The following is a 27792-nucleotide window of genomic DNA, read 5'->3' as shown; positions in this document are numbered from 1 at the left end:
TGCCTGATCTCCTAGGGGAGGCAAAGCAAGGAAACACTGTTGAGCAGGTAGAGATCGGGGCACAGTTGAGTGCTAGGCAGAAGGGAGAAGCCAGGGACATGCTAGCTCAGTATAGCGCCCTCTTCACTGACATGCCAGGGACCACACATCTCACCAAACACCCAGTACACACAGGGGACCTGCAGCCTCTGCATAAGCACGCTTATAGAGTGTCAGCAGAGGTCAAGACAAGTATGGAGAGAGAGATTGAGGAGATGCTGACCCTAGGGGTAATTACTCCGTCCCAGAGCCCTTGGGCAAGTCCAGTAGTCCTAGTGCCTAAGAAGGACAAAACCACCCGGTTTTGTGTGGACTACCGGTTGCTCAACGCTGGGACGGTGTCAGATGCTTACCCCATACCCCGCATGGATGAGTTACTAGATGAACTCGCGGGGGCAAAGTATCTGACCACCATGGATCTGAGCAAAGGCTACTGGCAGATTCCCCTGACCCTGGAGGCTAGGGAGAAGTCAGCATTCATCACTCCAAGTGGCCTCTATGAGTTTTTGGTGATGCCATTTGGGATGAAGAATGCCCCGGCTACCTTCCAACGCCTGGTCAATAGGTTACTGGAAGGGATGCAGAGCTATGCCAGGGCTTACTTAGATGACATTGCTGTCTTTAGTAATTCCTGGGAATCCCACATAGGACATGTAGCTGCGGTGCTGGATAGAATCAGGGAGGCTGGGCTTACCTTAAAACCCACTAAGTGTATGGTAGGGATGGCAGAAGTCCTGTACTTAGGGCACAGGGTGGGTGGAGGGCATCTCAAGCCAGAGCCAGCCAAGGTAGAAGCCATAGTTCAGTGGCCTGTTCCAAAAACCAAGAAACAGGTCATGGCCTTTTTGGGCACCGCAGGGTACTACAGGAAATTTGTCCCACAGTACAGCGCCGTGGCCAAACCCCTGACTGATCTGACTAAGAAGCAACTGCCTGTGCTTGTTACCTGGTCTCCTGCCTGTGAAACTGCTTTCCAGGCACTGAAAGCTGCGCTTGCTGAGGCCCCCATCCTGGCTGCCCCAGATTATACCAAGCATTTTCTTATTCAGACTGATGCCTCTGACTTTGGTGTGGGGGCTGTGTTGAGCCAGGTGGGGGACGACGGCAAAGAGCACCCTGTGGTGTATCTCAGTCGCAAACTGCTCCCCATGGAGGTGGCATATGCCACCATTGAAAAGGAGTGCTTGGCCATTGTGTGGGCACTCAAAAAGCTCCAGCCCTATGTCTATGGGAGGGCTTTCACGGTCATTACCGACCACAATCCCCTGAGCTGGCTACAGAGGGTATCAGGGGAAAATGCCAAACTGCTGAGATGGAGCTTGGCTTTGCAAGAATTTGAATTCACCATTCAGCACAAAAAGGGCAGTGAAAACAGCAATGCTGATGGGCTTTCACGCCAGGACTATCCCTCTGAGACTGAATTCATTAATGGTGCCAGCAGTGCCCCACTCCCCGTCAGGGCCAGTGGGCCACAGGACACGCATTAAGAAGGGGAGGTGTAGAGGGAGAGAGGGGGTGGCCCGGTATTAAAGGGGTTGCACCCCATTTGGCCACCCCTGACCGCACCAGGGAGACAAGGGGTTAACTGGGCTGAGGTCCAGAAATGTGATGTAACCCTTGTTATGACATGTAAATGTATTTCCCCTGTTCCATGGTAATGTCTGGTTACTCAGTGTTTGCATCACACACACACTAGAATCCATCCGGGAGCACAAGGGTTAATAATTCTTTAATGATTATAGCTCTTTGTGTAGTTTTCCCGCCTTTTCAGGCACCATTTTGCAGGTCCCCATTGGCCGCCATTAGGGCTCAATGCATTTCAATAGGAATTTGTGCTGTTTTCGTCCTGTTTCCTGTAGTGACCAGCAGGTGGCATCCGAGAGGGAGAGCGGCGGTTTCCCATTGAAAGTCAATGGGCTCATTGACTTCAATGGAGATGCCTCGAGGTAACCTAGTTGGCTGCCGTCCAGACCACAAACCGCAAAGCGGATACAATGTCCTTCAAAAGAGCTAAATCACTGGGTCAAGTTCAACGTCAATTAGCGGGGAAATAAACTGTTCTAGGGCACCTAGGGATAAAATTCTTTTTGCCCCTAGTTCCTAAGCGTCCCCCCACTCGACCACCACCGGGTCCCCGAATCCTGGACCCCCCATAAGGGTCGAACTAGATAGAGCGGGTCGCGCCATAGGCTTTGCCGGCGGCGGCAGAAACGGCTCAGAAAAATGACTAAGTGAGAAATGCTGAATTTTAGGAATCCATATCTCCGGTTCCGGAGGGTCCAGCGGATCAGGGTTTGGGGTATCTGTAGCCACTGCTCCGGCATCGCTGCAGAACCATCCTTGACCCGCTTGGACCAACCCGACGGAGTATGGACCCCCTTGAAGTTCGGGACTTTTCCCATAGACTTCAATGGCAGAAAACCCCCATTGACTTCAATGGCGGCGATTTACCATTGAAAGTCTATGGCGGAGCTGCCCGTTGTTTTCAATGGGGATTTAGTGAAAAGCTGAGATTTCTTTTTCAATGGAGATTTTTGTATTAAAATAATTTAATGTGCATTGGTGTAACTCCGGTTTCTTAGGTCGTAGCCAGTCGCTTTTTGGACCATATGGTGTCCCAGTTCTGGCAATGCGAACTGGGAAGTTTGGACCTGCTAAACCTAACGGAACCGGATATTTTAATACGTTTATGTTTTATGCTTAATAGTGTATCCTAAGGTATGGATAAGTTCAAAAGGAAATTCTTTTGGGCCATAAGGTAGCAGATGGCCCTGGAGACCCCGCTATGTCTAGGATTTAAGTGCTGTTCAAAGAGTTTTATCACCCTCACTGTTTATCCGAAGCCCAAACCAGGGCAGGTCTTAAGTGTTCCAGTTAACACCTTTCAACAAAGGTTTTCCTGCCAGAACTCCAAATGGTAGACTTTCTGGCATTCCTGACGTAAATGTGGGGCTTCAGAAATGAGACCCCCAGAGTTCTACTGCGCATGTGCCAACTAGCAGGGGGGCATGGGTCAGAATGCTTTCCCACGTTAGTGAGTGGCTGGAGGTAATTGTAAACCAATCCCCTGTGCTTAAGGTTAAGAATAGAAGGAGAATGGTTTATAAACTGCTGTCCACCCATATATCCTTTGTCTTCGTTTGCTGATATGGTTACCTGATATCACCTGAATGATTTCCTCACTGCTGAAAGAAATGCTACATCATACTTCTCATTCCCCAACCCTTAAGTAAGTGTACTTCTTGTTTGTTACTGTATTATCTGTTGTGTTCACCTTTATTCTAAGGAATAAATACAATTTATTATATCCTAAGCCTCGTTCAGTTCAAACCCAATTATTTTTGTGTAATATTAATAAGCCTGTGGAAGCTATCGTCACAGGGGGGGAGCGGAGAGGTGGAAGGGGGGGAGCGGAGAGGTGGAAGGGGGGAGCGGAGAGGTGGAAGGGGGGGGCAGAGAAGTGGAAGGGGGGGAGCGGAGAGGTGGAAGGGGGGGAGCGGAGAGGTGGAAGGGGGGGAGCGGAGAGGTGGAACGGGGGGCGGAGAGGTGGAAGGGGGGGGAGCGGAGAGGTGGAAGGGGGGGGAGTGGAGAGGTGGAAGCGGAGGTGGAAGGGGGGGGAGCGTAGAGGTGGAAGGGGGGGGGAGCGTAGAGGTGGAAGGGGGGGGAGCGTAGAGGTGGAAGGGGGGGGAGCGTAGAGGTGGAAGGGGACGGAGAGAGGTGGAAGGGGGGGAGCGTAGAGCTGGAAGGGGGGGACAGAGAGAGAGGTGGAAGGGGAGGAGCGGAGAGGTGGAAGGGGGAGAGCGGAGAGGTGGAAGGGGGGGGAGCGGAGAGGTGGAAGGGGGGGGAGCGGAGAGGTGGAAGGGGGGGGAGCGGAGAGGTGGAAGCGGAGGTGGAAGGGGGGGAGCGGAGAGGTGGAAGGGGGGGAGCATAGAGGTGGAAGGGGGGGGAGCGTAGAGGTGGAAGGGGGGGGAGCGGAGAGGTGGAAGGGGGGGGAGCGTAGAGGTGGAAGGGGGAGAGCGGAGAGGTGGAAGGGGGGGAGCGGAGAGGTGGAAGGGGGGGGGGGAACGGAGAGGTGGAAGGGGGGGAACGGAGAGGTGGAAGGGGGGGAACGGAGAGGTGGAAGGGGGGGAACGGAGAGGTGGAAGGGGGGGAACGGAGAGGTGGAAGGGGGGGAGCGTAGAGGTGGAAGGGGGGGAGCGTAGAGGTGGAAGGGGGGGAGCGTAGAGGTGGAAGGGGGGGACGGAGAGAGGTGGAAGGGGAGGAGCGGAGAGGTGGAAGGGGGGGAGCAGAGAGAGGTGGAAGGGGGGGGAGCGGAGAGAGGTGGAAGGGGGGGAGCGGAGAGAGGTGGAAGGGGGGGGAGCGGAGAGAGGTGGAAGGGGGGGGAGCGGAGAGAGGTGGAAGGTGGGGGAGCGGAGAGAGGTGGAAGGGGGGGGAGCGGAGAGAGGTGGAAGGGGGGGAGCGGAGAGAGGTGGAAGGTGGGGAGCGGAGAGGTGGAAGGGGGGAGCGGAGAGGTGGAAGGGGGGGAGCGGAGAGGTGGAGGGGGGGAGCGGAGAGGTGGAGGGGGGGGGAGCGGAGAGGTGGAGGGGGGGGGAGCGGAGAGGTGGAGGGGGGGGGAGCGGAGAGGTGGAGGGGGGGGGGGAGCGGAGAGGTGGAAGGGGGGGGAGCGGAGAGGTGGAAGGGGGGGAGCGGAGAGGTGGAAGGGGGGGAGCGGAGAGGTGGAAGGGGGGGAGCGGAGAGGTGGAAGGGGGGGAGCGGAGAGGTGGAGGGGGGAGCGGAGAGGTGGAAGGGGGGAGCGGAGAGGTGGAAGGGGGGGAGCGGAGAGGTGGAAGGGGGGGAGCGGAGAGGTGGAAGGGGGGGAGCGGAGAGGTGGAAGGGGGGGAGCGGAGAGGTGGAAGGGGGGGAGCGGAGAGGTGGAAGGGGGGGGCAGAGAAGTGGAAGGGGGGGAGCGGAGAGGTGGAAGGGGGGGAGCGGAGAGGTGGAAGGGGGGGCGGAGAGGTGGAAGGGGGGGGAGCGGAGAGGTGGAAGGGGGGGGAGTGGAGAGGTGGAAGCGGAGGTGGAAGGGGGGGGAGCGTAGAGGTGGAAGGGGGGGGGGAGCGTAGAGGTGGAAGGGGGGGGAGCGTAGAGGTGGAAGGGGGGGGAGCGTAGAGGTGGAAGGGGACGGAGAGAGGTGGAAGGGGGGGAGCGTAGAGGTGGAAGGGGGGGACGGAGAGAGGTGGAAGGGGAGGAGCGGAGAGGTGGAAGGGGGAGAGTGGAGAGGTGGAAGGGGGGGGGAGCGGAGAGGTGGAAGGGGGGGAGCGGAGAGGTGGAAGGGGGGGAACGGAGAGGTGGAAGCGGAGGTGGAAGGGGGGGGGAGCGTAGAGGTGGAAGGGGGGGGGGAGCGTAGAGGTGGAAGGGGGGGGAGCGTAGAGGTGGAAGGGGACGGAGCGTAGAGGTGGAAGGGGGGGACGGAGAGAGGTGGAAGGGGAGGAGCGGAGAGGTGGAAGGGGGAGAGCGGAGAGGTGGAAGGGGGGGGGAGCGGAGAGGTGGAAGGGGGGGGGGGAACGGATAGGTGGAAGGGGGGGAACGGAGAGGTGGAAGGGGGGGAACGGAGAGGTGGAAGGGGGGGAGCGTAGAGGTGGAAGCGGGGGGAGCGTAGAGGTGGAAGGGGGGAGCGTAGAGGTGGAAGGGGGGGAGCGTAGAGGTGAAAGGGGGGGACGGAGAGAGGTGGAAGGGGGGGAGCGGAGAGAGGTGGAAGGGGGGGAGCGGAGAGAGGTGGAAGGGGGGGGAGCGGAGAGAGGTGGAAGGGGGGAGCGGAGAGAGGTGGAAGGGGGGGGAGCGGAGAGAGGTGGAAGGGGGGGAAGCGGAGAGAGGTGGAAGGGGGGGAAGCGGAGAAAGGTGGAAGGGGGGGAAGCGGAGAGAGGTGGAAGGGGGGGGAGCGGAGAGGTGGAAGGGGGGGAGCGGAGAGAGGTGGAAGGGGGGGGAGCGGAGAGGTGGAAGGGGGGGAAGCGGAGAGAGGTGGAAGGGGGGGAAGCGGAGAGAGGTGGAGTGGGGGAAGCGGAGAGAGGTGGAAGGGGGGAAGCGGAGAGAGGTGGGAGGGGGGGAAGCGGAGAGAGGTGGAAGGGGGGGAAGCTGAGAGAGGTGGAAGGGGGGGAAGCGGAGAGAGGTGGAATGGGGGGAAGCGGAGAGAGGTGGAAGGGGGGGGAAGCGGAAAGAGGTGGAAGGGGGGGAAGCGGAGAGAGGTGGAAGGGGGGGGAGCGGAGAGAGGTGGGGGACGGAGAGAGGTGGAAGGGGACGGGGGACGGAGAGAAGTGGAAGGGGACGGAGAGAAGTGGAAAGGGGGGAGCGGAGAGGTTTTTTTTATTTTTCTTTACACAAGTTTTATTTTTCTTGCACAATTGCCATTTTTGGAATGGGGAGGGAGAATGGTGACACACACAGAGACACACACACAGCCCCGATCCAGCCAATGACACGCCACCTCACTTCATAGCCACGCCCCCCGCTCCTGCTCTAAAAAAATTGCAAAATGCTCATGCTTGAAAAGTTGGTGACGTCATCACTCTCAAGCATGAGCGCTATCAGCGCCAGCGGGGACTCGGCCTTATTCACGTCTATGCTCTGGCTAAAACTTGTAGCTTTCTCTATACATTACCAATGTACACCCTTTCCCCTGTCACTCAACTGCTAAAACTCTTATGCCTGCCCTTATCTAATCTCATTATTTTAGCCTACTAATAACAGGTCTCGCTACAAGTACCTCGTAACTTTCTCCTTTGCAATCTATACAAAATCTTCAGTCATAATGATTTCACTTTCTACCTGAACAGTTCTGCTCATCTCTTTACATCTCTCCTGGTTTCCTATCCAGTTCCACATCACCTACAAAGTTCTCCTCCTTGCCTTGAAAGCTCTCCACTCGTCCGCTCCTCACTACATTTGGTTTGTCCTTTGGTTTCTCGCTATGTCCCTGCTCGTTTCCTGCCTCTCGTTCATAACTTTACTGCTGTCTCAACGTAAACCTTTTTCCCCTCACTGCCCCATACTTGTGAATCTCCCTCACATTCAGTACACACCAAGCACCTTCTCTCCCCACCTTTAAGACGAACCATAAAACTCACCCCTTAAATGAAGCATCCCAACAGCCAGTACTCATGGCTACTGTCCCACACCCACTGTCACTCCTACCAACAATCATGGTCACGCACTGCCATCTACTGCACTTATTCTCTCACCTGCTGTCTCTGTAACTGTCCTATCACACCACTTAGGCCTCGGATATAGTAGACGCACGACGGAGCGCATGGGTCACGCGCGCCTGCAGCTTCAGTGATCCGTGGCCTTTGGGATTTCTATGACGCACACGACGGGGAGGCGTGGTTGTGATGTCACGAAGCTGGTTCGCCCTCATTGGCTGAACCACTGACGTGGCCCGGTCGTCGTGCGCACAACGGCCGGCCCCAATAAATCCCCTGCATTTTGTTAGAGCCGCGTGCGTCGTCGCACGCTCCATGGCCGCAGCCTTAGATTGTTAGCTTTCCGGTGCCAGATTTCCTGCCCTGTTTTTGTTTGTTGCACTTATGATCTATTGTCGAATAAAGACGGCACTTATTTTCTATGGAATGCCTGCTTCCTCTCTTTATTGTATTATACCAAGCGTATTGATGCAGTTTGCACCCACAATTGCTACGTTGAGTCCCCCATGCGTATTAGGAGTGCCCTGCTACCTGATCAAATTAATAAATATGTAGAAATACGATTCCTCGGCACTCCAGCAGATGAGCTTGATAAAGGGCTATGTAAGCCCGAAATTTCACTCTCTTATCTTTTGCATTTTTGTGATGTACTAAATAAAGTATTTTTATTTGATCTACCACACAATCCTATTTCTACATATGTTTCCAGTGTTGTGAAGTGGACTGCGACAACCCGTTGATCATCCAGCCCACAAAATACGTTTTTATTTTGTATAAACTTTCTTCCGGTTCCCAAGTGACTTGTTACATAATTTCTATAGAGAGAGGAATATAGTGGCACCACTGAAGGTACGTGTTCGGCCTGGGTGCCGCTTGGGACTGGAATACAGGAATCATGGAAACAGACCCTCCAGAAAAATAAAGTTTATTGCAAAACGATCAACGTTTTGGTTCTCTACAAGAGGGGAGCCGGGAGAATTACCAGAGCACGGTGGCTCCAGGGGGCCCGGACGGCTGATGCTGGAAGTTTGGTCGGACCGAAAGTCGGGGTACAACTTTTGCGCCGGGTCTCCTTGTGCCGCAGCTCTCCTCAATGTAGGACAGTCTCTCGCCAACACACCGCCAGGTGCATCCGGCTAAGGCTACAGTCCCAGTGTTGCCTGGCGGCGCGTGCACAGGTGAAACCTGCGGTCTGTGGTTAAGTTGCAGGAGATCAGATCATCACGGCGGAGGGCGCAGCCATGACATCACGCGGCCGGTTTGCCCTTATTAGCTGAACCACCGCCGTGACTTGGCCAATGTTTGGCCGCACACACGCCGACTGGGGCCTGCCCCATAGAAGGCTGTACTTTGTGTGGGGCGTGTGCGCTGTCACTCGCACAGCCGTGGCCACTAGGGACCTAGCCTTAATGCAGGAAATGGGGGGGTGGGGCGTGCAAGAGAAGTAGGCTGGGGGGGGGGGGGGGGGGAGAACAGCAATAACGGCCATATTTGTCATGACAACTGTGATGATCTGTAATAAGCACATGACAAATGCAATCAAATAATTAAATATGAAACAAAATATATATGAATAAAGAAATAAAATACATAGATATGTTTCAAAAACAAAGACGCAATTAAAATAGAATAAAGGTAAAATGACAACATATAATTGCTAATAAAATAAAGATGGGAAAACTAATAACAAATAAAATAGATAACTATAAACACAACGACACATTCGTCAAATAAAATCCTAAGTCACCTGTTTCTATATGTGTTTTATAAGGTCATGCCAGCGACAAAGAGGAGACCCCATACCCGCTCATCTATTCCTATTCATCACTCTGACCCTCGTCGACGTCGTGATCACCCAGCCAGTCTCTACAACGCTACGTCAGCGCGTCGACTCGCTACCGACGTGAGGTCACTGAAATAAAATCACCCGTCCTGCCCGCGCGCGTGCGCGTTCCCGAGACATCCGTCCTTTCGGCACGCGCATCCCTGAGCCCCCCCCGTCCGCGTTCCCGAGCCCTCCCAACCACCAAGGCCCGTCCGGTGCAGGGATGCGATAGGTAAAGTGTTCTGTCTGGTGCAGGGGGGTTTGTATGTGTTCTGTCTGGTGCAGCGAGGGGGGAGTATGTGTTCTGTCTGGTGCAGCGAGGGGGGAGTATGTGTTCTGTCTGGTGCAGCGAGGGGGGAGGAGAGGAGTATGTGCTCTGTCTGGGGGGGGGGGGGGGAGGAGAGGAGTATGTGCTCTGTCTGGGGGGGGGAGGAGAGGAGTATGTGCTCTGTCTGGGGGAGGAGAGGAGTATGTGCTCTGTCTGGGGGGGGGAGGAGAGGAGTATGTGCTCTGTCTGGGGGGGGGGGGGAAGAGTATGTGCTCTGTCTGGGGGGGGAGGAGTATGTGCTCTGTCTGGGGGGGAGAGGAGAGGAGTATGTGCTCTGTCTGGGGCGGGGGGGGGGGGGGGGAAAGAGAGGAGTATGTGCTCTGTCTGGGGGGGGGAGGAGAGGAGTATGTGCTCTGTCTGGGGGGGGGAGGAGAGGAGTATGTGCTCTGTCTGTGGGGGAGGAGAGGAGTATGTGCTTTGTCTGGGGGGGGGGAGGAGATGAGTATGTGCTCTGTCTGGGGGGGGAGAGGAGAGGAGTATGTGCTCTGTCTGGGGGGGGGGGGAGGAGAGGAGTATGTGCTCTGTCTGGGGGGGGGGAGGAGAGGAGTATGTGCTCTGTCTGGGGCGGGGAGGAGAGGAGTATGTGCTCTGTCTGGGGGGGGAGGAGAGGAGTATGTGTTCTGTCTGGGGGGGGCGGGGGGGAGGAGTCGAGTATGTGCTCTGTCTGGGGGGGGGGAGAGTAGTATGTGCTCTGTCTGGGGGGGAGGAGAGGAGTATGTGCTCTGTCTGGGGGGGGGGGGGGAGAGGAGTATGTGCTCTGTCTGGGGGGGGGGGGAGGAGAGGAGTATGTGCTCTGTCTGGGGGGGGGGGAGAGGAGTATGTGCTCTGTCTGGGGGGGGGAGAGGAGTATGTGCTCTGTCTGGGGGGGGGGGGGAGGAGAGGAGTATGTGCTCTGTCTGGGGGGGGGGGAGGAGAGGAGTATGTGCTCTGTCTGTGGGGGAGGAGAGGAGTATGTGCTTTGTCTGGGGGGGGAGGAGATGAGTATGTGCTCTGTCTGGGGGGGGAGAGGAGAGGAGTATGTGCTCTGTCTGGGGGGGGGGGAGGAGAGGAGTATGTGCTCTGTCTGGGGGGGGGGGGAGGAGAGGAGTATGTGCTCTGTCTGGGGCGGGGGGGGGAGGAGAGGAGTATGTGCTCTGTCTGGGGGGGGGGGGGAGGAGAGGAGTATGTGCTCTGTCTGGGGGGGAGGAGAGGAGTATGTGCTCTGTCTGGGGGGGGGGGGGGGAGAGGAGTATGTGCTCTGTCTGGGGGGGGGGGGGGAGGAGAGGAGTATGTGCTCTGTCTGGGGGGGGAGGAAGAGGAGTATGTGTTCTGTCTGGGGGGGGCGGGGGGGAGGAGTCGAGTATGTGCTCTGTCTGGGGGGGGGGGAGAGTAGTATGTGCTCTGTCTGGGGGGGAGGAGAGGAGTATGTGCTCTGTCTGGGGGGGGGGAGGAGAGGAGTATGTGCTCTGTCTGGGGGGGGGAGGAGAGGAGTATGTGCTCTGTCTGGGGGGGAGGAGAGGAGTATGTGCTCTGTCTGGGGGGGGGAGGAGAGGAGTATGTGCTCTGTCTGGGGGGGAGGAGAGGAGTATGTGCTCTGTCTGGGGGGGGGGGGGGGAGGAGAGGAGTATGTGCTCTGTCTGGGGGGGGGGGAGGAGAGGAGTATGTGCTCTGTCTGGGGGGGGGAGGAGTATGTGTTCTGTCTGGGGGGGACAGGGGGGAGGAGTCGAGTATGTGCTCTGTCTGGGGGGGGGGAGAGTAGTATGTGCTCTGTCTGGGGGGGAGGAGAGGAGTATGTGCTCTGTCTGGGAGGAGAGGAGTATGTGCTCTGTCTGGGGGGGGCGGGGAGGAGAGGAGTATGTGCTCTGTCTGGGGGGGAGGAGAGGAGTATGTGCTCTGTCTGGGGGGGGCGGGGAGGAGAGGAGTATGTTTTTTTCGGGCGACGTCGCCGGCACTATAAGCGCGGCCTAAGTGGTATGTTGGGAGCCTTACAGACATAGTTGGAGTAAATGTGCATTATTTGACCTGCAGACGGGGAGGGGGAGTGCACCTGGAGTTTGCACAGAGGCGGTGATCATTTAATGAGATGCTTCTTTAATAGCTGGATTTGCAGCTGGGCGGTGACTGGGGAAGGAGACGGTGCTTGGCCTATATGGAGTGGAAGAGCGTTCCGTAGAAAGGGAGAGAAAGCGAGAGAGCTGTAAATGTTAAAGGGGCAAAGATGAGACCACCCTGGGTTGAGCGGGAGACGAGTAGGGGGGTAACGGGAGATCAGAGATATATGGAGGTGCAGAGTCTTAAAAGTAAGGAGGCGAATGTTGTAGTTCATACGGAAATGAATAGGAAGCACCAGAGAGAGTTTGGAAGGTCAAAAACAGATGCGCGCCTTGTGTGGGACTTGTCACAAGGAGCACTAACTTTAGGATGCTAAGGGGTTAACCCTTTATCTACTCAAGTGACGTTTTTGGACGAAAATCCCTATTGAAGTAATTGAGATTTTTCAGCCAAGAATTGACCCAACAGTCGCTTCAATTAATATAGAATAAGACCCTAAATGGGTTCTCTCGCATCAGTGTGACCTTACCACTAAACTACTCCTGCAGCCTTAAGGCTGAGTTCAGACAGGCTACTGCGCGTTTGTGCCTCTGTCTGCCGGGCGATGTGTGCTCATGCCTAGCAGACAGAATGAACCGACTTGGAGGCGGGACTACTCAGCCATTGAATAAAAAAAAAAGAAACAGTGTGTGTGTGTTTCTGATTGGCTGGTGAAGTACACGTGACGCAGCTGCCGCTTGAAATCGCAACTTCATTTGTCTTCAAGTGCAGCTGCGTCAACGCTGTACTTCGCCGGGGGGAGGGGGGATCGTTTTCCGTTTGAAAACTCCAACACTCCAAAGCGAAAGAGTGGCGAACATGCGCATCGCATTGCAGCCTGTCTGAGCGAGGCCTACCATGATAGAAGAAAGGCTGGCCCTTTGATAAAGTTTTATATATACCATCTTCATGGAGGTTTTAAGAATGCAATTGCCGTTTCTGCACTGAATCACCCAGGACTAAATCCAGATTTTGGAGGGTTGTAACAGAACAGAAAAACACAGTGTATCTTCCGGATAAAACCATTTTTATTTATTTTTATACAAGAAGGTGTTGCTCTCTGCTGGTGCTGTAGGATTTCTAGATCTAAGGGTTTTGGATAAATAAAAGTGTACAGTATTGTATGGTTGAGAAAGCACAATTCACGAAGAAGTCTTGTGACATTCATGTGTTATATGGAATATATCTTAGATCAGGGACACGGCGTATACACTTCTTTCATTGTCAACAGAATCATTTTTATATTTTCCAGTGGCGGTTTATTTTCAGCTATTACAGCCAGTTAGATTCGTCTGCTTCATTTCCTTTTCTTTCCCTGCAGGTTAGCAAGAGCTGTACGGCAGTCTTGAAAATGGCAACGTACCGGTTCCTCTGACATAGAAAGTTCTGCAGTTTAAGGTACTTAGAGCATATTTATCAGGTTCCGGTGCAGGTTATCGCACCTGTTCTGACGTTAACGCCCATTAAAGTCAAATCAAAAAACCCTACCAGCTCTTGATAAATGTAACCCTTAAAGTCTTTTATTTTTTATTTCCGAATGGTGACACTAAAGAGGCATAAGTAGTACAGGATCAAGGAATAAAGAAACAATGCAATATAAACCTTACACAGCCTTAAAATATGCAGTCTGCTGTCCTTGCATCTAATACTAATTCTGTTGAATGGTTGTAGTGTAATTTTATTCTTCCTTGTATGTGCACCCTCAGCAACCCTGACAACTTACCTACTCTACACATTTAGCTTGTGCACATCGGGAAACCTCCCACTGTTTTAGATCACCCACAAAGTTCTCCTTAAAGGCTCTCCACTCATCTGCTCCTCCCTCCATATCGGCTCCCCATGCCCCTTCTCGTCTCCTGCGCTCTACCCACCACTGTCTCCTTTCCACCCCTTTCACCTCTACTGCTTTCTCTCGCCTTGCAACCTTTTTTCCCTCACTGCCCCTTACATGTGGAACTTCCTCAAACTCTGTATACGCCAAGCACCTTCTCTCCACACCTTTAAGACTAACCTTATAACTCGCCTCTTAAACGAAGCATTTCATTAGCCTAGACTCCTAGTTACTGTCCCACACCCACAGTCACTCCTACCAACCATTGTGACCAAGCACTGCCATCTACTGCACTTATTCATTCACCTATCTCTGTAGGTTTGCCATCATCACTTAGGGCTGTTATATAGTGTGTGCGGCCGTGCACTCGCACGTTTTGTAAGTATTGTGTGTGTGTGTGTGTGTTTTCAAATAAATAAATCCCGTAATAATTTTTTTAATAACGTCACGGTAACTTATGACAAGATATAATAAACACCAAATATCTGGGTTGAACTGAACGAGGCTTAGATATGATTGTGACGATAGCTTTGAGACAGGCTATTAATAATACACACCAAATATAACTGGGTTGAACTGAACGAGGCTTAGATATGATAAAATGTAATTTATTCCTTGAAAAAGGTGAACACACGAGATATACAAATAACAGACAAAATATGGGCACTCACTTAAGATGGAAATGATGAAACAGTAATAATTCTGGACTGGCAGTTCATACAGCAATCTTCAAAATCATCAAGACCCGAAAGACAATAGTCATAGGCTGAGCCTGGTTCTTATCCAATTCTTTCCCATTGAACACAACCTAAACCCAGCCCCTCTCATAAATCTGTGGTGAGGTTGACAGTTTTCCACAGAGTAAAACTCCTCCCACCCAAGGACGTTTAAAAAACTGCTTTTCCTATCTAAATAACTTCATAACTTCAGTTCAGTAGTACTTACTGGCACGTGAGACATGTTAATACATGCCGGCATGCATGACGCTCCCAATAAGACTAAATATTACCGTGTAATATTAAAATTAAGAGAGATATTAATATCTGTCTCTTAGTACCGGCTAGACATCATGTGTCTGTAATCCTTATGTGCGATTCAGTCCCACGAATACACATATGTAGCTTTTAGCACGTTCAGCCGAGGACATCTCATAATATTCTTATATTTAATAAGGTCACTCATTCTGAGATCTCCTTGCGTAACCGCACCCCTGGCCCCCATCAAGAAATCCTTTGAAGCTGGGCTGTGTGTAGTGAACATTTGTCACCGGTGCTATATTTCACACCCAATGCCCCAGCCATGGGCCTAGCTGTCTCTACCCGCAAGATGTGTTAACATACACCAAACCCCCTCTGTACTTTTCACACCCAACTTCAATCAAGCCTTTTGAAGCCCAGATATTTCTGAAAAGAAACACCACATTTGTATTTTCCTAAACTGTAGCTCATTAACCCCTTAAGCCCAAGTGTGTGTGGTGCAGACACTGTCACAGAAACAATACATTTATACAGGGGAATAAACAGTTGGATGGCTGAAGCAAGGCAAAAACACATCACTGGACCCAAGTCCAGTTAACCCATTGCTTCCCAGGTGAGAGTAGAGGGTGGCCAAATGGGGTGTAACCCCTTTAATCCCGGGCCAAATCCTCTCTCTCTTGACAATGATAAAATATAATTTATTCCTTGAAGAAGGTGAACACAACAGATTATACAAATAACAGACAAAATATAGCACTTACTTAAAGGTTAGTACAAGAAAGCCATCAGGATACAGGATGGGCCATTTCTTCCATAATTCAGGTTCAGATGTGGACATCATGACAATACATGAAGAAAATGAAGACCATGCGTGAAGACCATTGAGTAAGGGTTGACTCATGACTTATATACCATTTCAACCCTTTACTCTTCACCCTAGGCGCCGAGTTGGCTAGAAAAATCTTTTTGGTGTAGATTTTGGCTTCCCCTGTAAGTGTGAAGTACCACACTTAAAAACACTCAGCTCCTTTGTTCCTGCCCCTAGTATAAACAATCAGGGCAGTTAACTTTTGATCACTTTGGATCACAGGGCTATGCTAATTCTTCAGGATGCTCTTCCTGCCCTATTAGCATAGCAGATGGGGTCTGCATTTTCAGAGCAGATCCAAAATCCCATATACACTTTAATATTTTCACATATTGATAACTTCCGTTCTGGTGGGTCCAGTGGGTCGAAATCTGCCAGTTATTAAAGCCTACAGTGACCCCACATATTGGCCAAATTTCAACTCTCTGTGACCTCCAGAACTGGAGATACAGAAATGCACTTTAATACATTTTTTAAAATACAGGATTCGGCCCTTTAAAAATGAATCTCTGCTTTTCACTCTTTCCCCATTGAAATCAACGGGGTTCGCCGCCATAGCGTTGAGTGGCGGGCTCCGCCGTTGCCGTCAATGGGGGTTTCCCGCCATAGGCTTTCAATGGAGAAACGCCGCCATTGAAGCCTATGGAAAAAACACAAATCTTTACATTCGTCCACACTCCGTCTGGTTGGTCGGAGGGGGCTGGGAAGGGTCATGCATTAATGCCGGAACCTGGGCTACATGCCACCCAAATCCCATCCCCCTGGTCATTCCAGAACCGGAGATATGGACTTACATTTTTCAGCATTTCACACTTAGTCGTTATTACGCCACGTGGCTTTTCCCCATTGGAATCAATGGCCGGCGCCGCCATTGACAATGCATGGCGCACGCCTCCATTAGATTCAATGGGACCTCCGCTCCGCCATTAAAGTCAATGGCGCGACCCTCCTTCTCCGCTCGACCCCTTACGGGGGTCTCTCATTCCTGGACCCGGTGTGGATCGTGTGTGGGGGTTCCTAGGAGCTAGGGGCAAAAAGAACTTTATTCCCAGGGGCCCTAGAACCTAAGATTCCCACACCAATTGTCTTTGAACTTGACCAAAGTGATTAAACTCTTTTCAAAGACATTGTATCCGCTTTTGCGGTCTGCGGTTTGGATGGCTGCCAACCTGTTCCTCGAGGCCGGCGTTGAGGAATCTCCATTGAAGTCAATGAGCCCATTGACTTACAATGGGAAACCGCCGCTCCTCCTCTCGGACGCCACGTGCTGGTCGTCGCTGGAAAACAGGTGCAAAACCGCTACTTCTGCCATTAGAACGCATGGAGGCTCAATGGTGACCTATGGACGGCTGCAAAATGGAGCCTGAAAAGGGAACAAAGGGCTATAATCACTAAACTAACATTAACCCCTTCCCTCCCGCATCAACCCTAGTGTATGTGTGAGTGCAAACGCCAGGATAACACAATACATTTATACAGGGGAATAAACATTTGGATACTGAAGCAAGGCAAAAACACATTACTGGACCTCAGTCCAGTTAACCCCTTGCTTCCCAGATGAGAGTAGAGGGTGGCCAAATGGGGTGTAACCCCTTTAATCCCGGGCTAAATCCTCTCTCTCATGACAGTTGTACACACACACACACACACACACACACACACACACACACACACACACACACACTTACATTTTCAGCGGTGGTAGCGGCGCGAATTCTTTCTTTTTTTCATCTTCACCCCTGTCGCCCGTTCCACTCTCCTTGCCAAGCGCGCGCGGTGCCATTATAGAAATGTTGACTAGCGTCAGCCAACTATAAATGCCGCGCGCACACCGCAGCAAGCGCAGGCATTATAGAACGGGCCTTAGATTGTAAGCTCTTTGTGGCAGGGATTTCCTTTCCTATTGTCTGATCTTATTTGTTGTACTATAATTCTCTGTACGTTATGGTACATTGTAAAGCGCTAATTACAGCTGTGTGTGCTGTAAATAAATATATACATATTGTTGAGAACAGCTGCTTTTACACGCGCGTGTGAAAGCCTTTGCTTAGACATAATTACTAGTATTTTCATGTCTGAGAAGCACATACCAATGTGTTCACTAAGGCAGGGGTGCGCAAACTTTTCCCCGTGCGCTCCCCTGCCTGCTCTCCTCGACGCCTCGCGCACCCACCCCCCCCCTCGCTTGGCCCCGGCGTCAAATGACGCGCGGGGTCATGTGACGTCACACTGCCATAGTACCGTGGCGTCATTTGACGCCGGGTTACCATGACGACGCATCGCTGGAAGGAAAGGTAAGTGTGTTATAGAGGCCTCGCGCGGTCCCCCGCCATTTAATTGAAATGCCTGGGAGGGAGAGCGCTGGACCTCTATAACTGCCGCGCCCCTCAGTTTGCGCACCCCTGCACTAAGGGGTGTCTATACCTGTTCACCGTTTGTTTTTTGTTGTCTAATTTATTTCTCTAATAGTTTTTGATAAAATCTTTTGCAGTGGGGTTTCTCTCTCTGCGGGATGTTGATCTGTTGCTTTTTTTCCCCCCTAATGTTTATCTAGAGAATTTAGAAAAGATGAATCGTCCTAAAACCGCTGCTGTGCGCCGGCCTAGTGCGGCTGCCAAGTCATCAGGTGGGTTTCCCCGCTGCATCCTGCTCTCCTAAAACATTAACATTGTATGTAATTAGCAAATCCTGAGACTCTCTGCAATCCGTCTCCCATGTTTGGTCTGACGTCTTCACTCGTTGGTTAGTACTTTTGTGTTGGAGGTAGAGCTGCAAAAAAGTATTATTAATGTACTTCTAGTTAATGTTACACTGCATACATCCATATGTGTAGAAACGACTGCACCTTGAATTGTGTTTTATCTAAGAAGAAGGAGCTTGGGAAACTGGAAGAGTAAAAGGATATTTATCATATTCTTGTGTGTGTGTATATATCTATATCTCTGTATCTATCTATATCTTTATATAGCGCCATTAATGTAGATAGCGCTTCACAGCAGTAATACACGTGAGATAATAATATAAAATAACAAATACAAACAACACATAATGGGAATAAGAGTTTAAGGCATACAAGTAACATTAGGAAAAGAAGTCACTGCCCAAAAGAGACTACAATCTAAGTATAACACACTGCAAGCGTCGCTCTTACTGTTCTGATATAAAACGCTGCTTTAATCTCTATTTTTAATTATCCTGTTTCAGTAGCAATATTTTGAAGCAACTGCAGTTTTTTTTTTAATTGCTTTGACTGTTTTTTTTGGTGTTTTTTTTTCCCGGTTGTGGAACTTTTATTTCTTCCTTTTCTCTCTCTTCCATGTTCAGGTCATCCCCCCCCCGGAGATTTTATTGCCTTGGGATCCAAGGGCCAAACGAGTGAGTCCAAAGCGCCCTCCAATCTTCTGAAGCCGGCTCCTTCTGGGTTGACCTCCGAACGGAAGCGCGAGGCCTCTGCGGCTTTATCTAGTACTTCAGGATTGACTGGTCTCACCAAGCGACCCAAACTTTCATCTACTCCCCCTCTGAGCGCCCTGGGACGGTTGGCAGAAGCTGCTGTGGCAGATAAAAGAGCGATTTCGCCATCAATAAAAGAACCGTCTGTTCTTCCAATTGAAGGTGCAGGCTGAAATCCTTGCTTACTGTACAAAATGTTCCTTGTTTGTTCCAGGTTGGAATCAGTTTGCGGTTTCAGAAAGAGCCGCTCACAGTGCAAGTGTGGGCCTTCTTGGTTTACATGCACACTGCAATATGGTGCTGGAGGGGGTTACTTATCTGCCGGTGCACTGGTTCCAGGGAGGTCCAGACATCCCAGGGAGGGTTTACAACATGGAATGCACCTGCTGAGTTCTCCAGGCCCTGTAAAGAACTCCTGTATCAGTAGGAACCGTTTTTAAGAGATGTTTGACTAGATCAAGGGGTAGCCATCTCCAGCCCTCAAAAGGCCAGGTTTTCAGGATATCCCTGCTTCAGCACAGGTGGCTCAGTCGAAGACATATTCACCTGTGCTGAAGAAGGGATATCCTGAAAACCTGACCTGTTGGTGGTCCTTGAGGACTGTAGTTGGAAGCCTGGAAAGTCTGCCTTCCATTCATTTCAACACCAATACATAATATTTATACAGGGTTTCAATAACGCACTAATTCTCCGTTCTGCCTTCCCCCACCTTCCCCAGTATCTCCTGCAGTGCTGCTGGATGAGGTTGAGGCTTCCGAGCTAGAAGGAAATGATGACCGCATTGAAGGTGTGCTTTGTGGAGCAGTGAAACAGCTGAAACTGAACCGTGCCAAACCGGACACCACGTTGTACTTGAGTTTGATGTACCTGGCAAAAATGAAACCCAATATATTTGCAACTGAGGGCGTAATTGAGGTGAGGCATTCTCATTCTGTTATGGAATGTTTTTATGTGTGTTCTTGCTGTTTTGTTAGGCCTCATCTGCATCGTACACTGATTTGGAAGCTGAAGATGTAAAGTTTGGACAGCAACTTGTGTCTCTTATTGTTAGTTGGACAGCATCAACAAATACACAGTCTGAATAATCGTGTCATGCCAACTCCAGACCTCAAGGGCCACCAACAGGCCAGGTTTTAAGGATATCCCTGCTTCAGCACAGTTGGTGCAGTCAAAGACTGAGCCACTGATTGAGCCACCTGTGCTGAAGCAGGGATATCCTTAAAACCTGGCCTGTTGGTGGCCCTTGAGGACTGGAGTTGGCCACCGCTGTCCTATGCAGTCATGTTCATTTATTACCGCTGAGATACTGGATTTATTACTGACGATTGAAAAGCTGAGGAACATGTGAGGAACATTTGTGTTGTTGTTGACGGTACTGAAAGAAGACGAGACTTGCTCGATCTATGTTTGTTTGTTTTCAAGGCTTTGTGCAGTTTACTACGGAGAGATGCCACAATAAACTTCAAAGCCAAAGGGAACAGCCTGGTGTCTGTCCTGGCCTGTAACCTGCTCATGGCGGCTTATGAAGAAGATGAGAACTGGCCTGAAATTTTTGTAAAGGTAAGGATCGGTGCTGACGTTTTATAGGGCAAAACCGTGCTTATTGGAAGCTTAAATTATCCAGATCAAAGAACATATACCTATTAATATATGTAGTGATAAATAATGTAGAAGAAATGCCATTCATCTTTTTCTCCATTTTAAATGACTTCATATTATAGGCTTCATATTATATTTTGTTATTGTTAATATAATATATTGTTAAATAACAATTTGTTATTGTCCCAATTCGATATCGGCAGTACCTTCTAGTTTCTGCTACATGCTGCGGCTTCATTTTCTGTTTCTCTTTCTGTCTCTCGCCTCTCGTCCGTGCTTCTTAGGCTGCGCTTATAGTGTCTTGCGACGGCGAAGCTGCTCCGAAACAAATACTTTGACTCCGTCGTAAGTGCGAAGGCTACGTCGCGACCAAAAATTTTGAAGCCGGGTAAATGTGATTTTTTTAGAGACAGTTGCCACATGTGACTGTCTCTAAACCAATCAAATTGCGCGCCCCGCCCCTATTAGTGACGTCACTGGCCTTGTCGCCAGCGACGTCGCTTCAAATCAAATTATAACTTTTGCTGGTGGTGACTGTGACGTCATCGGTCGCGTCGCAAGTACTATAAGCGGGGCCTAACAGGTGTACATAGAATCTGTGTCTCGTCTGTCGTCCGTGCTTTTTACAGTTGTACATAGATTCTGTCTCTCTCATATCGTCCGTGCTTCTTACAGGTGTACATAGAATCTGTCTCTCTCATATCGTCCGTGCTTTTTACAGTTGTACATAGAATCTGTCTCTCTCGTATCGTCCGTGCTTCTTACATATGTACATAGAATCTGTCTCTCTCATATCGTCCGTGCTTCTTACATATGTACATAGAATCTGTCTCTCATATCGTCCATGCTTCTTACAGGTGTACATAGAATCTGTCTCTCTCGTATCCTCCATGCTTCTTACAGGTGTACATAGAATCTGTCTCTCGTATCGTCCATGCTTCTTACAGGTGTACATAGAATCGGTCTCTCGTATCGTCCGTGCTTCTTACATATGTACATAGAATCTGTCTCTCGTATCGTCCATGCTTCTTACAGGTGTACATAGAATCGGTCTCTCGTATCCTCCATGCTTCTTAAAGGTGTACATAGAATCGGTCTCTCGTATCCTCCATGCTTCTTACAGGTGTACATAGAATCTGTCTCTCGTATCGTCCATGCTTCTTACAGGTGTACATAGAATCTGTCTCTCGTATTGTCCGTGCTTCTTACAGGTGTACATAGAAGATGCTCTCGGAGAGAGGATTTGGGTTGACAGCCTTCACTGTAAGACGTTTGTTGATAACATCCAAACCGCATTCTGCACAAAAATGCCCCCGAAGAGCATGGTACTACATGGAGAGACTGGGCGAACTGCAGGGGACCTCAGTGCTGGTAAGAAGACCGTTTTGTGTAGTGAATATGCTATGCCAGGGGTGGCCAACTCCAGTCCTCGAGGTCCACCAACAGGTTTTCAGGATATCCCTGCTTCAGCACAGGTGGTGCCGTCTTCTGATTGGGATATTGTATGTCAGGGGTGCTCAACTCCCAGCTTCAGCATAGGTGGCTCAATCAAAGGCTCAGTCTTTGACTGAGCCTCTGAATGAGCTACCTGTGCTGAAGCAGAGACTGATTGAGCCACCTGTGCTGAGCAGGGATATCCTAAAAACCCGACCTGTTGGTGACCTTTGAGGACTGGTTTTGGCCATCCCTATGTTAGATGAAGAGATCTAATTTATAGTTTGCTACTATATAACAGCAGTGTGAAGCTTCAAATCCACACCAGAGATTAAAGAGAACTCAAATAATATAATTCAACATATTTCAAGCAGGGACTGTGTATTTCTTTTTATTTTTCTTAGGCAGCAGTCCGCACCCATCCCTGACAGAAGAAGAAGACAGCCAAACCGAGCTACTGATTGCAGAGGAGAAACTAAGCCCTGAAGAAGAGGGACAGCTCATGCCACGGTATGCTACAATCTCCCGAACCTTGAATAAGAAGGATACCTTTGCTACCTCCACATATAAAATAGACGGTATTTTTGGTGGGTGCTTAGCCAGCTGTTGCATTCCTTAAGAAGAACGATTTATTTATTAAATGTTTTACCAGGAAGTAATACAGTGAGTTACCTCTCATTTTCAAGTATGTCCTTGGCATAGTTATGATGACAAATACATGGTTACAAATACATAGTTACATTAAGTGAGCAGGGTATACATTATATACAAGACACAGCATGCACAGTTAAAGATAATATGTTATAAGCGTATGTAACAGTTACAGACCAGATTAAAATGTAAGATAGCTTAGATTGTTCCAGTTTTGGGGTGCACGGTAAGAGTTGGAGGAACGGCCGGATACTTTGTTGAACCTTGGGAATGTGAACAGTCTCCTGGACTCAGATCTCCGGTGATAAGTGCTGCGTGTGGTAGGGGTGAGGAACTTGTTCAGATAGGCGGGTAGCTTGCCCATAAAGTATTTTAAGGCAAGACAGGAAAGGTGACCTTTGCGCCTAGACTCAAGTGATGGCCAATCTAGTTCTTTGAGCATTTAAGCTAGTTCCACATGAATGAGTAATAGACTGCCATCTCTCTAGGTATGAAGATTTAGCAGAGGGCGTGGAGGAATATGTTCTGGACATGCTGCGGGATCAACTGAACCGCCGTCAGCCAATGGATAACGTCTCCAGAAATCTCCTTCGCTTGCTTACGGTCTCCTGTGGCTACAAGGAGGTACGGCTTATGACCGTCCAGAGGCTGGAGATGTGGCTGCAGAACCCGAAGGTGAGGCTATGGCGTTGACTGATCCTAATCCACATCTGTTTCTCCTTGCAATTCCCTATAACATGTTCTCTCCCATTCAAGTCAATGGGAGTTGACGCCGGAACGGGTCCGATAACCCGTACCGGCACAGGATGCATGCGCCCCTAGGAGTTTTTAGCGGCCCTCGTGTTATTACAGAATAGTGCACTGGATTATTTTTTTGTATTGGACAATCACGAGCGTTTTTCATAATTTTCGAGAGTACAATAGTCTGAAGAGAGACAACTGGAATTTTCTTACTCGAGCAATGTAAAAGTACTTAAAACACCTGCCAAATATATATGGCTAGGTTCATTTGTTGCAGGGACCTTTCAGAAACACACAGAAAAATACTCTGTTGCTGTACTACACTGGGTATATGATGCAAAATTACTATTTGTTGATCTCCTTTATATAGATCTAGTTTTAAGCATTTTTATTTTGAAACATCCAACAGAGCGATCTTGATTTGCTGTGTCCACTGAAGTAGCAATTTCATTTTGTGTGCATCTGTTCTTGTAAATCATCAGCTGACCCGTCCAGCTCAGGACCTGCTGATGTCCGTCTGCATGAACTGTAACACTCACGGATCTGAGGACATGGAAGTGATTTCAAACCTGATCAAAATTAGACTGAAACCCAAAGTTCTTCTCAACCATTATATGCTGTGTGTGCGGTAAGCTACATCTGGATTCAGTGTCACTGTGTGCAGTAAGCTGCAGCTGGGATCAGTGTCACAGTGTGTGCAGTAAGCTGCAGCTGGGATCGGTGTCACTGTGTGTGCGGTATCCTGCAACTGGGATCAGTGTTACTGTGTGTGTGGTAAGCTGCATCTGGGATCAGTGTTACTGTGTGTGTGGTAAGCTGCATCTGGGATCAGTGTTACTGTGTGTGTGGTAAGCTGCATCTGGGATCAGTGCCACTGTACGGTAAGCTGCAGCTGGGATCAGTGTTACTGTGTGTGTGGTAAGCTGCATCTGGGATCAGTGTCACTGTGCGGTAAGATGCATCTGGGATCAGTGTTATTGTGCGGTAAGCTGCATCTGGGATCAGTGTCACTGTGCGGTAAGCTGCATCTGGGATCAGTGTCACTGCGGTAAGCTGCATCTGGGATCAGTGTCACTGTGCAGTAAGCTGCATCTGGGATCAGTGTCACTGTGCGATAAGCTGCATCTGGGATCAGTGTCACTGTGCGGTAAGCTGCATCTGGGATCAGTGTTATTGTGCGGTAAGCTGCATCTGGGATCAGTGTTACTGTGTGTGTGGTAAGCTGCATCTGGGATCAGTGTCACTGTGCGGTAAGCTGCATCTGGGATCAGTGTCACTGTGCGATAAGCTGCATCTGGGATCAGTCTCACTGTGCGGTAAGCTGCATCTGGGATCAGTGTTATTGTGCGGTAAGCTGCATCTGGGATCAGTGTTACTGTGTGTGTGGTAAGCTGCATCTGGGATCAGTGTCACTGTGCGGTAAGCTGCATCTGGGATCAGTGTTATTGTGCGGTAAGCTGCATCTCGGATCAGTGTCACTGTGCGGTAACCTGCATCTGGGATCAGTGTCACTGTGCAGTAAGCTGCATCTGGGATCAGTGTCACTGTGCGGTAAGCTGCATCTGGGATCAGTGTCACTGTGCGGTAAGCTGCATCTGGGATCAGTGTCACTGTGCGGTAAGCTGCATCTGGATCAGTGTCAGTGTGTGCGGTAAGCTGCATCTAGGATCAGTGTCACTGCGGTAAACTGGATCAGTGTCACTGCGGTAAACTGGATCAGTGTCACTGCGGTAAGCTGCATCTGGGATCAGTGTCACTGTGCGGTAAGCTGCATCTGGGATCAGTGTCACTGTGCGGTAAGCTGCATCTGGGATCAGTGTCACTGTGTGGTAAGCTGCATCTGGGATCAGTGTCACTGTGCGGTAAGCTGCATCTGGGATCAGTGTCACTGTGCGGTAAGCTGCATCTGGGATCGGTGTCACTGTGCGGTAAGCTGCATCTGGGATCGGTGTCACTGTGCGGTAAGCTGCATCTGGGATCAGTGTCAGTGTGTGTGCGATAAACTACAGATGGGATGATTTGTCACTGTGCGGAATATGCACTGTTCTTCCGTCACTACACATTTTGCTTCCTGAGATACAGACGTCCGTACGGGGTGCCAGTAGCCGCTCGGCCAGCAGGGATCACATAATGGCGGAGTTTAAAAGCTCCCGCGCCCTGCTGTCCAATAGAGAGCCTGACATCATCAGGCTGAGCATTCTATTGGCCCACGTGATTGGGGGGTTTAAACTTTGCCGAGGTACCGGCACCCCCGTTGGAGGTCTGTATGTAGGGATGCAGCTGCTCCCCGGAGCTGACATGAATGGGGTTCAGCTCTGGAGACTCCCTTGCTTCAAACCCATGTTAAAAAAATAATAATAATAATAAAAACTGCAGGAATTGCTTCTTTTAAGTTCTATATAACTGGCACTACACACATTTGCAAAGAACAATTGTACGTATACTGCTCCTTCTAAAGAAAACTTTGCAGTCTTTATTTGCACTGGTGACATAAATAATGACTAGTTAATTATATAGAAACTTTTTTTTAATATATTTTAGGGAACTCTTGAACGCTCACAGAGAGAACCTGGGCACCATGGTGAAGTTTGTGATTTTTAATGAACTCTCCAACGCCAGAAATCCGAACAACATGCAGGTTCTGTATACTGTGTTACAGCACAGCTCGGAGCTGGCACCAAAGGTACCCTGCGCTGTACATCTCGCATTACACGTGGCGTATATCTATAAGCAAAACATAAAGGAGGGGTGTAATACGTCACGTTGTATTTCTCTCTTTCTCTCAGTTCCTGGCTATGGTCTTCCAAGACCTCCTGACCAATAAAGATGACTACTTACGAGCGTCTCGGGCACTTCTCCGAGAGATCATCAAACAGACTAAGCATGAGATAAACTTCCAGGCATTCTGCCTCGGTCTAATGCAGGAGAGGAAAGAAGCTCCTTACGCGGACATGGAGTTGAAGGTAATCAGCATCCACTGTACTTCATCTCCACATTGTTAATTTTCTGGTGTATTAGACCCTTTTCTTTCCCTAATTGCATCAGTGGTTCATCCGCTCACTTTTTGCTGGAAGAGTATACAAAGCCGGAAGCTCCATTCTTCGCTCCTGTTGGCATCACCGACTTCCAGCTCAAAACAGAGGGGGGAAAGATCAGTTTAACTCTAGCTTTGTCCACAGTAATGCTGATCCCCTATTTATTTTCCAGGAACGCTTTGTGACCCACATAACAGATCTGCTTGCGGTATCCATGATGTTGGGAATTACTGGGCAGGTGAAGGAGGCCGGTATTGCGTGGGACAAAGGAGAGAAGAAGAGTAAGCACATTTTATATGATTACACTTACGGAGGGTCAGATCTTCTGTCCCATGTTGGGGTACCATGGTTTTTGTCACTTGTGGTTTAATATTCTGCCTCTTGGGTTTTTGTGTGGTATGGAACTTCTTATTCCCTGGTAGAGTAAGTATCATGTGGTTTGTGTTGGGACCCATTTTTCTCACTCCGCTTTAGTTGCTCTCTGATGTCCCATTTCAGATTTGGAGGTCCTGCGCTCTTTTCAGAATCAAATTGCTGCAATCCAGCGGGACGCAGTGTGGTGGCTTCACACCGTTGTACCATCCATCAGCAAACTACCACCTAAAGAATACGTGCACTGGTACGCTATGGTCCTCAGTGTTTCAAAGTAGCCTTATTAATTTGATGGGGCCTATTGTAAGTATAAGGTAGCAAGGCAGCGGGTACTCCCGAGGTTGCTGAAAGGTTACTTTATTTTCTGACCGAAACGCGTTGGAATGATTTCAGCTAATAAAGTAACCTTTCAGCAACCTCAGGAGTAACCGCTGCCTTTCTACCTTATACTATTCACTCCACGGGATCTACCATAGGAAAAGACCCTGGTCAGCATTTAGTGCACCAACATATGTTTATTCTAGTATAGTGCGTACGGAGTGCATGCTCGACATACCACCGGTGTATTGCCTATTGTAAGTATACGTGCAATATTGGTTGACAGCTGCCTTTACCAGGTGAACCAATTTGCAATGGAAAACCAAGGTTTCGGAGTCGTCGTGACAGAAGGCGGCTGAATTCACTTGATCTGGAAATGTGTAATGCGTGATGTGCTTTTGCAGTATACTCTGCTGATCTTGTGTTTGTTCTCTTTATTTATATCATGTAGCCTCCACAAGGTACTTTTCACTGAGCAACCAGAAACTTACTACAAATGGGACAACTGGCCCCCAGAAAGTGATCGCAAGTATGATCATACTTTTATAGTCTCTCGTTCCCACTTGCATGTTTATCTTTATATAGCCCCATCCTATGTACATCGCGCTACACAGCAGTAATACACGTGGCCTAATAATAATATAACACATAATGGGAATAAGCCCATGAGACATAAAAGTAACATTAGGAAAAAGGAGTCCCTGCCCTGAAGAGCTTACAATCCAAGTGGTAAGTGGGGAGAACTTACAGAGGCAGTAGGAGGACGTTCTGGTGAGTACATCTGCAAGGGGCCACGGTCAGTTTATCTGAGGTGTATAGTATCAGCCAGTGGAGTTACCCATATGCTTCGTTAACGAGGTGTGTTTTAAGAAATGTCCTAAAGGTGGAGAGAGAGGGGCGCTACTCGGATATTGAGGGGAAAGGCATTCCAGAGGTGTGGGGCAGTGAGTGTGAGAGGTTTTGGGTGTGAGAGGGCTTTAGATACAAAAGGGGGTAGATGGAATTACAGTACTTATTTATTTTCAAGAGGAAAAATTGGGAGGTTATGAAATAAAGATGGGGAGGGGTCACATTTAGTC

At 49.9% G+C, this 27792-nt stretch overlaps 1 protein-coding gene and 1 long non-coding RNA gene across 3 annotated transcripts in view; one reads left to right on the top strand and one right to left on the bottom strand.

The window, feature by feature from the left end:
* Nucleotides 1-8119: 8119 nt before the first annotated feature.
* On the bottom strand, nucleotides 8120-9384 carry LOC142463173 (uncharacterized). The gene is made up of 2 exons (XR_012787382.1): nucleotides 8959-9384; nucleotides 8120-8724 (listed from the first exon to the last, which is right to left on the bottom strand). It is a non-coding gene; the product is annotated as an uncharacterized LOC142463173 (long non-coding RNA).
* The window catches only part of INTS1 (integrator complex subunit 1), a 60042-nt gene continuing 41368 nt past the window's right edge, over nucleotides 9119-27792 (top strand). Inside the window, exons 1-15 of one of the 2 annotated variants that reach the window (XM_075565564.1) lie at nucleotides 9119-9268; nucleotides 12756-12832; nucleotides 17665-17736; nucleotides 18435-18725; nucleotides 19282-19478; nucleotides 19986-20123; nucleotides 21374-21533; nucleotides 22001-22106; nucleotides 22736-22922; nucleotides 23471-23616; nucleotides 25530-25671; nucleotides 25775-25951; nucleotides 26196-26304; nucleotides 26522-26642; nucleotides 27165-27242. In XM_075565564.1, the coding sequence (XP_075421679.1) occupies nucleotides 17679-17736; nucleotides 18435-18725; nucleotides 19282-19478; nucleotides 19986-20123; nucleotides 21374-21533; nucleotides 22001-22106; nucleotides 22736-22922; nucleotides 23471-23616; nucleotides 25530-25671; nucleotides 25775-25951; nucleotides 26196-26304; nucleotides 26522-26642; nucleotides 27165-27242 (1910 nt within the window). In that variant the 5' untranslated portion in view covers nucleotides 9119-9268; nucleotides 12756-12832; nucleotides 17665-17678. Of the gene's footprint in view, nucleotides 9269-12755; nucleotides 12833-17664; nucleotides 17737-17778; nucleotides 17853-18434; nucleotides 18726-19281; nucleotides 19479-19985; nucleotides 20124-21373; nucleotides 21534-22000; nucleotides 22107-22735; nucleotides 22923-23470; nucleotides 23617-25529; nucleotides 25672-25774; nucleotides 25952-26195; nucleotides 26305-26521; nucleotides 26643-27164; nucleotides 27243-27792 lie in introns of those variants that run through there. The other variant, XM_075565565.1, reaches the window with a different exon arrangement.

The sequence above is a fragment of the Ascaphus truei genome, chromosome 11 (assembly GCF_040206685.1).
Source record: "Ascaphus truei isolate aAscTru1 chromosome 11, aAscTru1.hap1, whole genome shotgun sequence".
Classification (NCBI taxonomy): domain Eukaryota; kingdom Metazoa; phylum Chordata; class Amphibia; order Anura; family Ascaphidae; genus Ascaphus; species Ascaphus truei.
The sequence above is the reverse complement of the archived record's forward strand: the minus strand, read 5'-3'. Positions and strand labels throughout refer to the sequence as shown.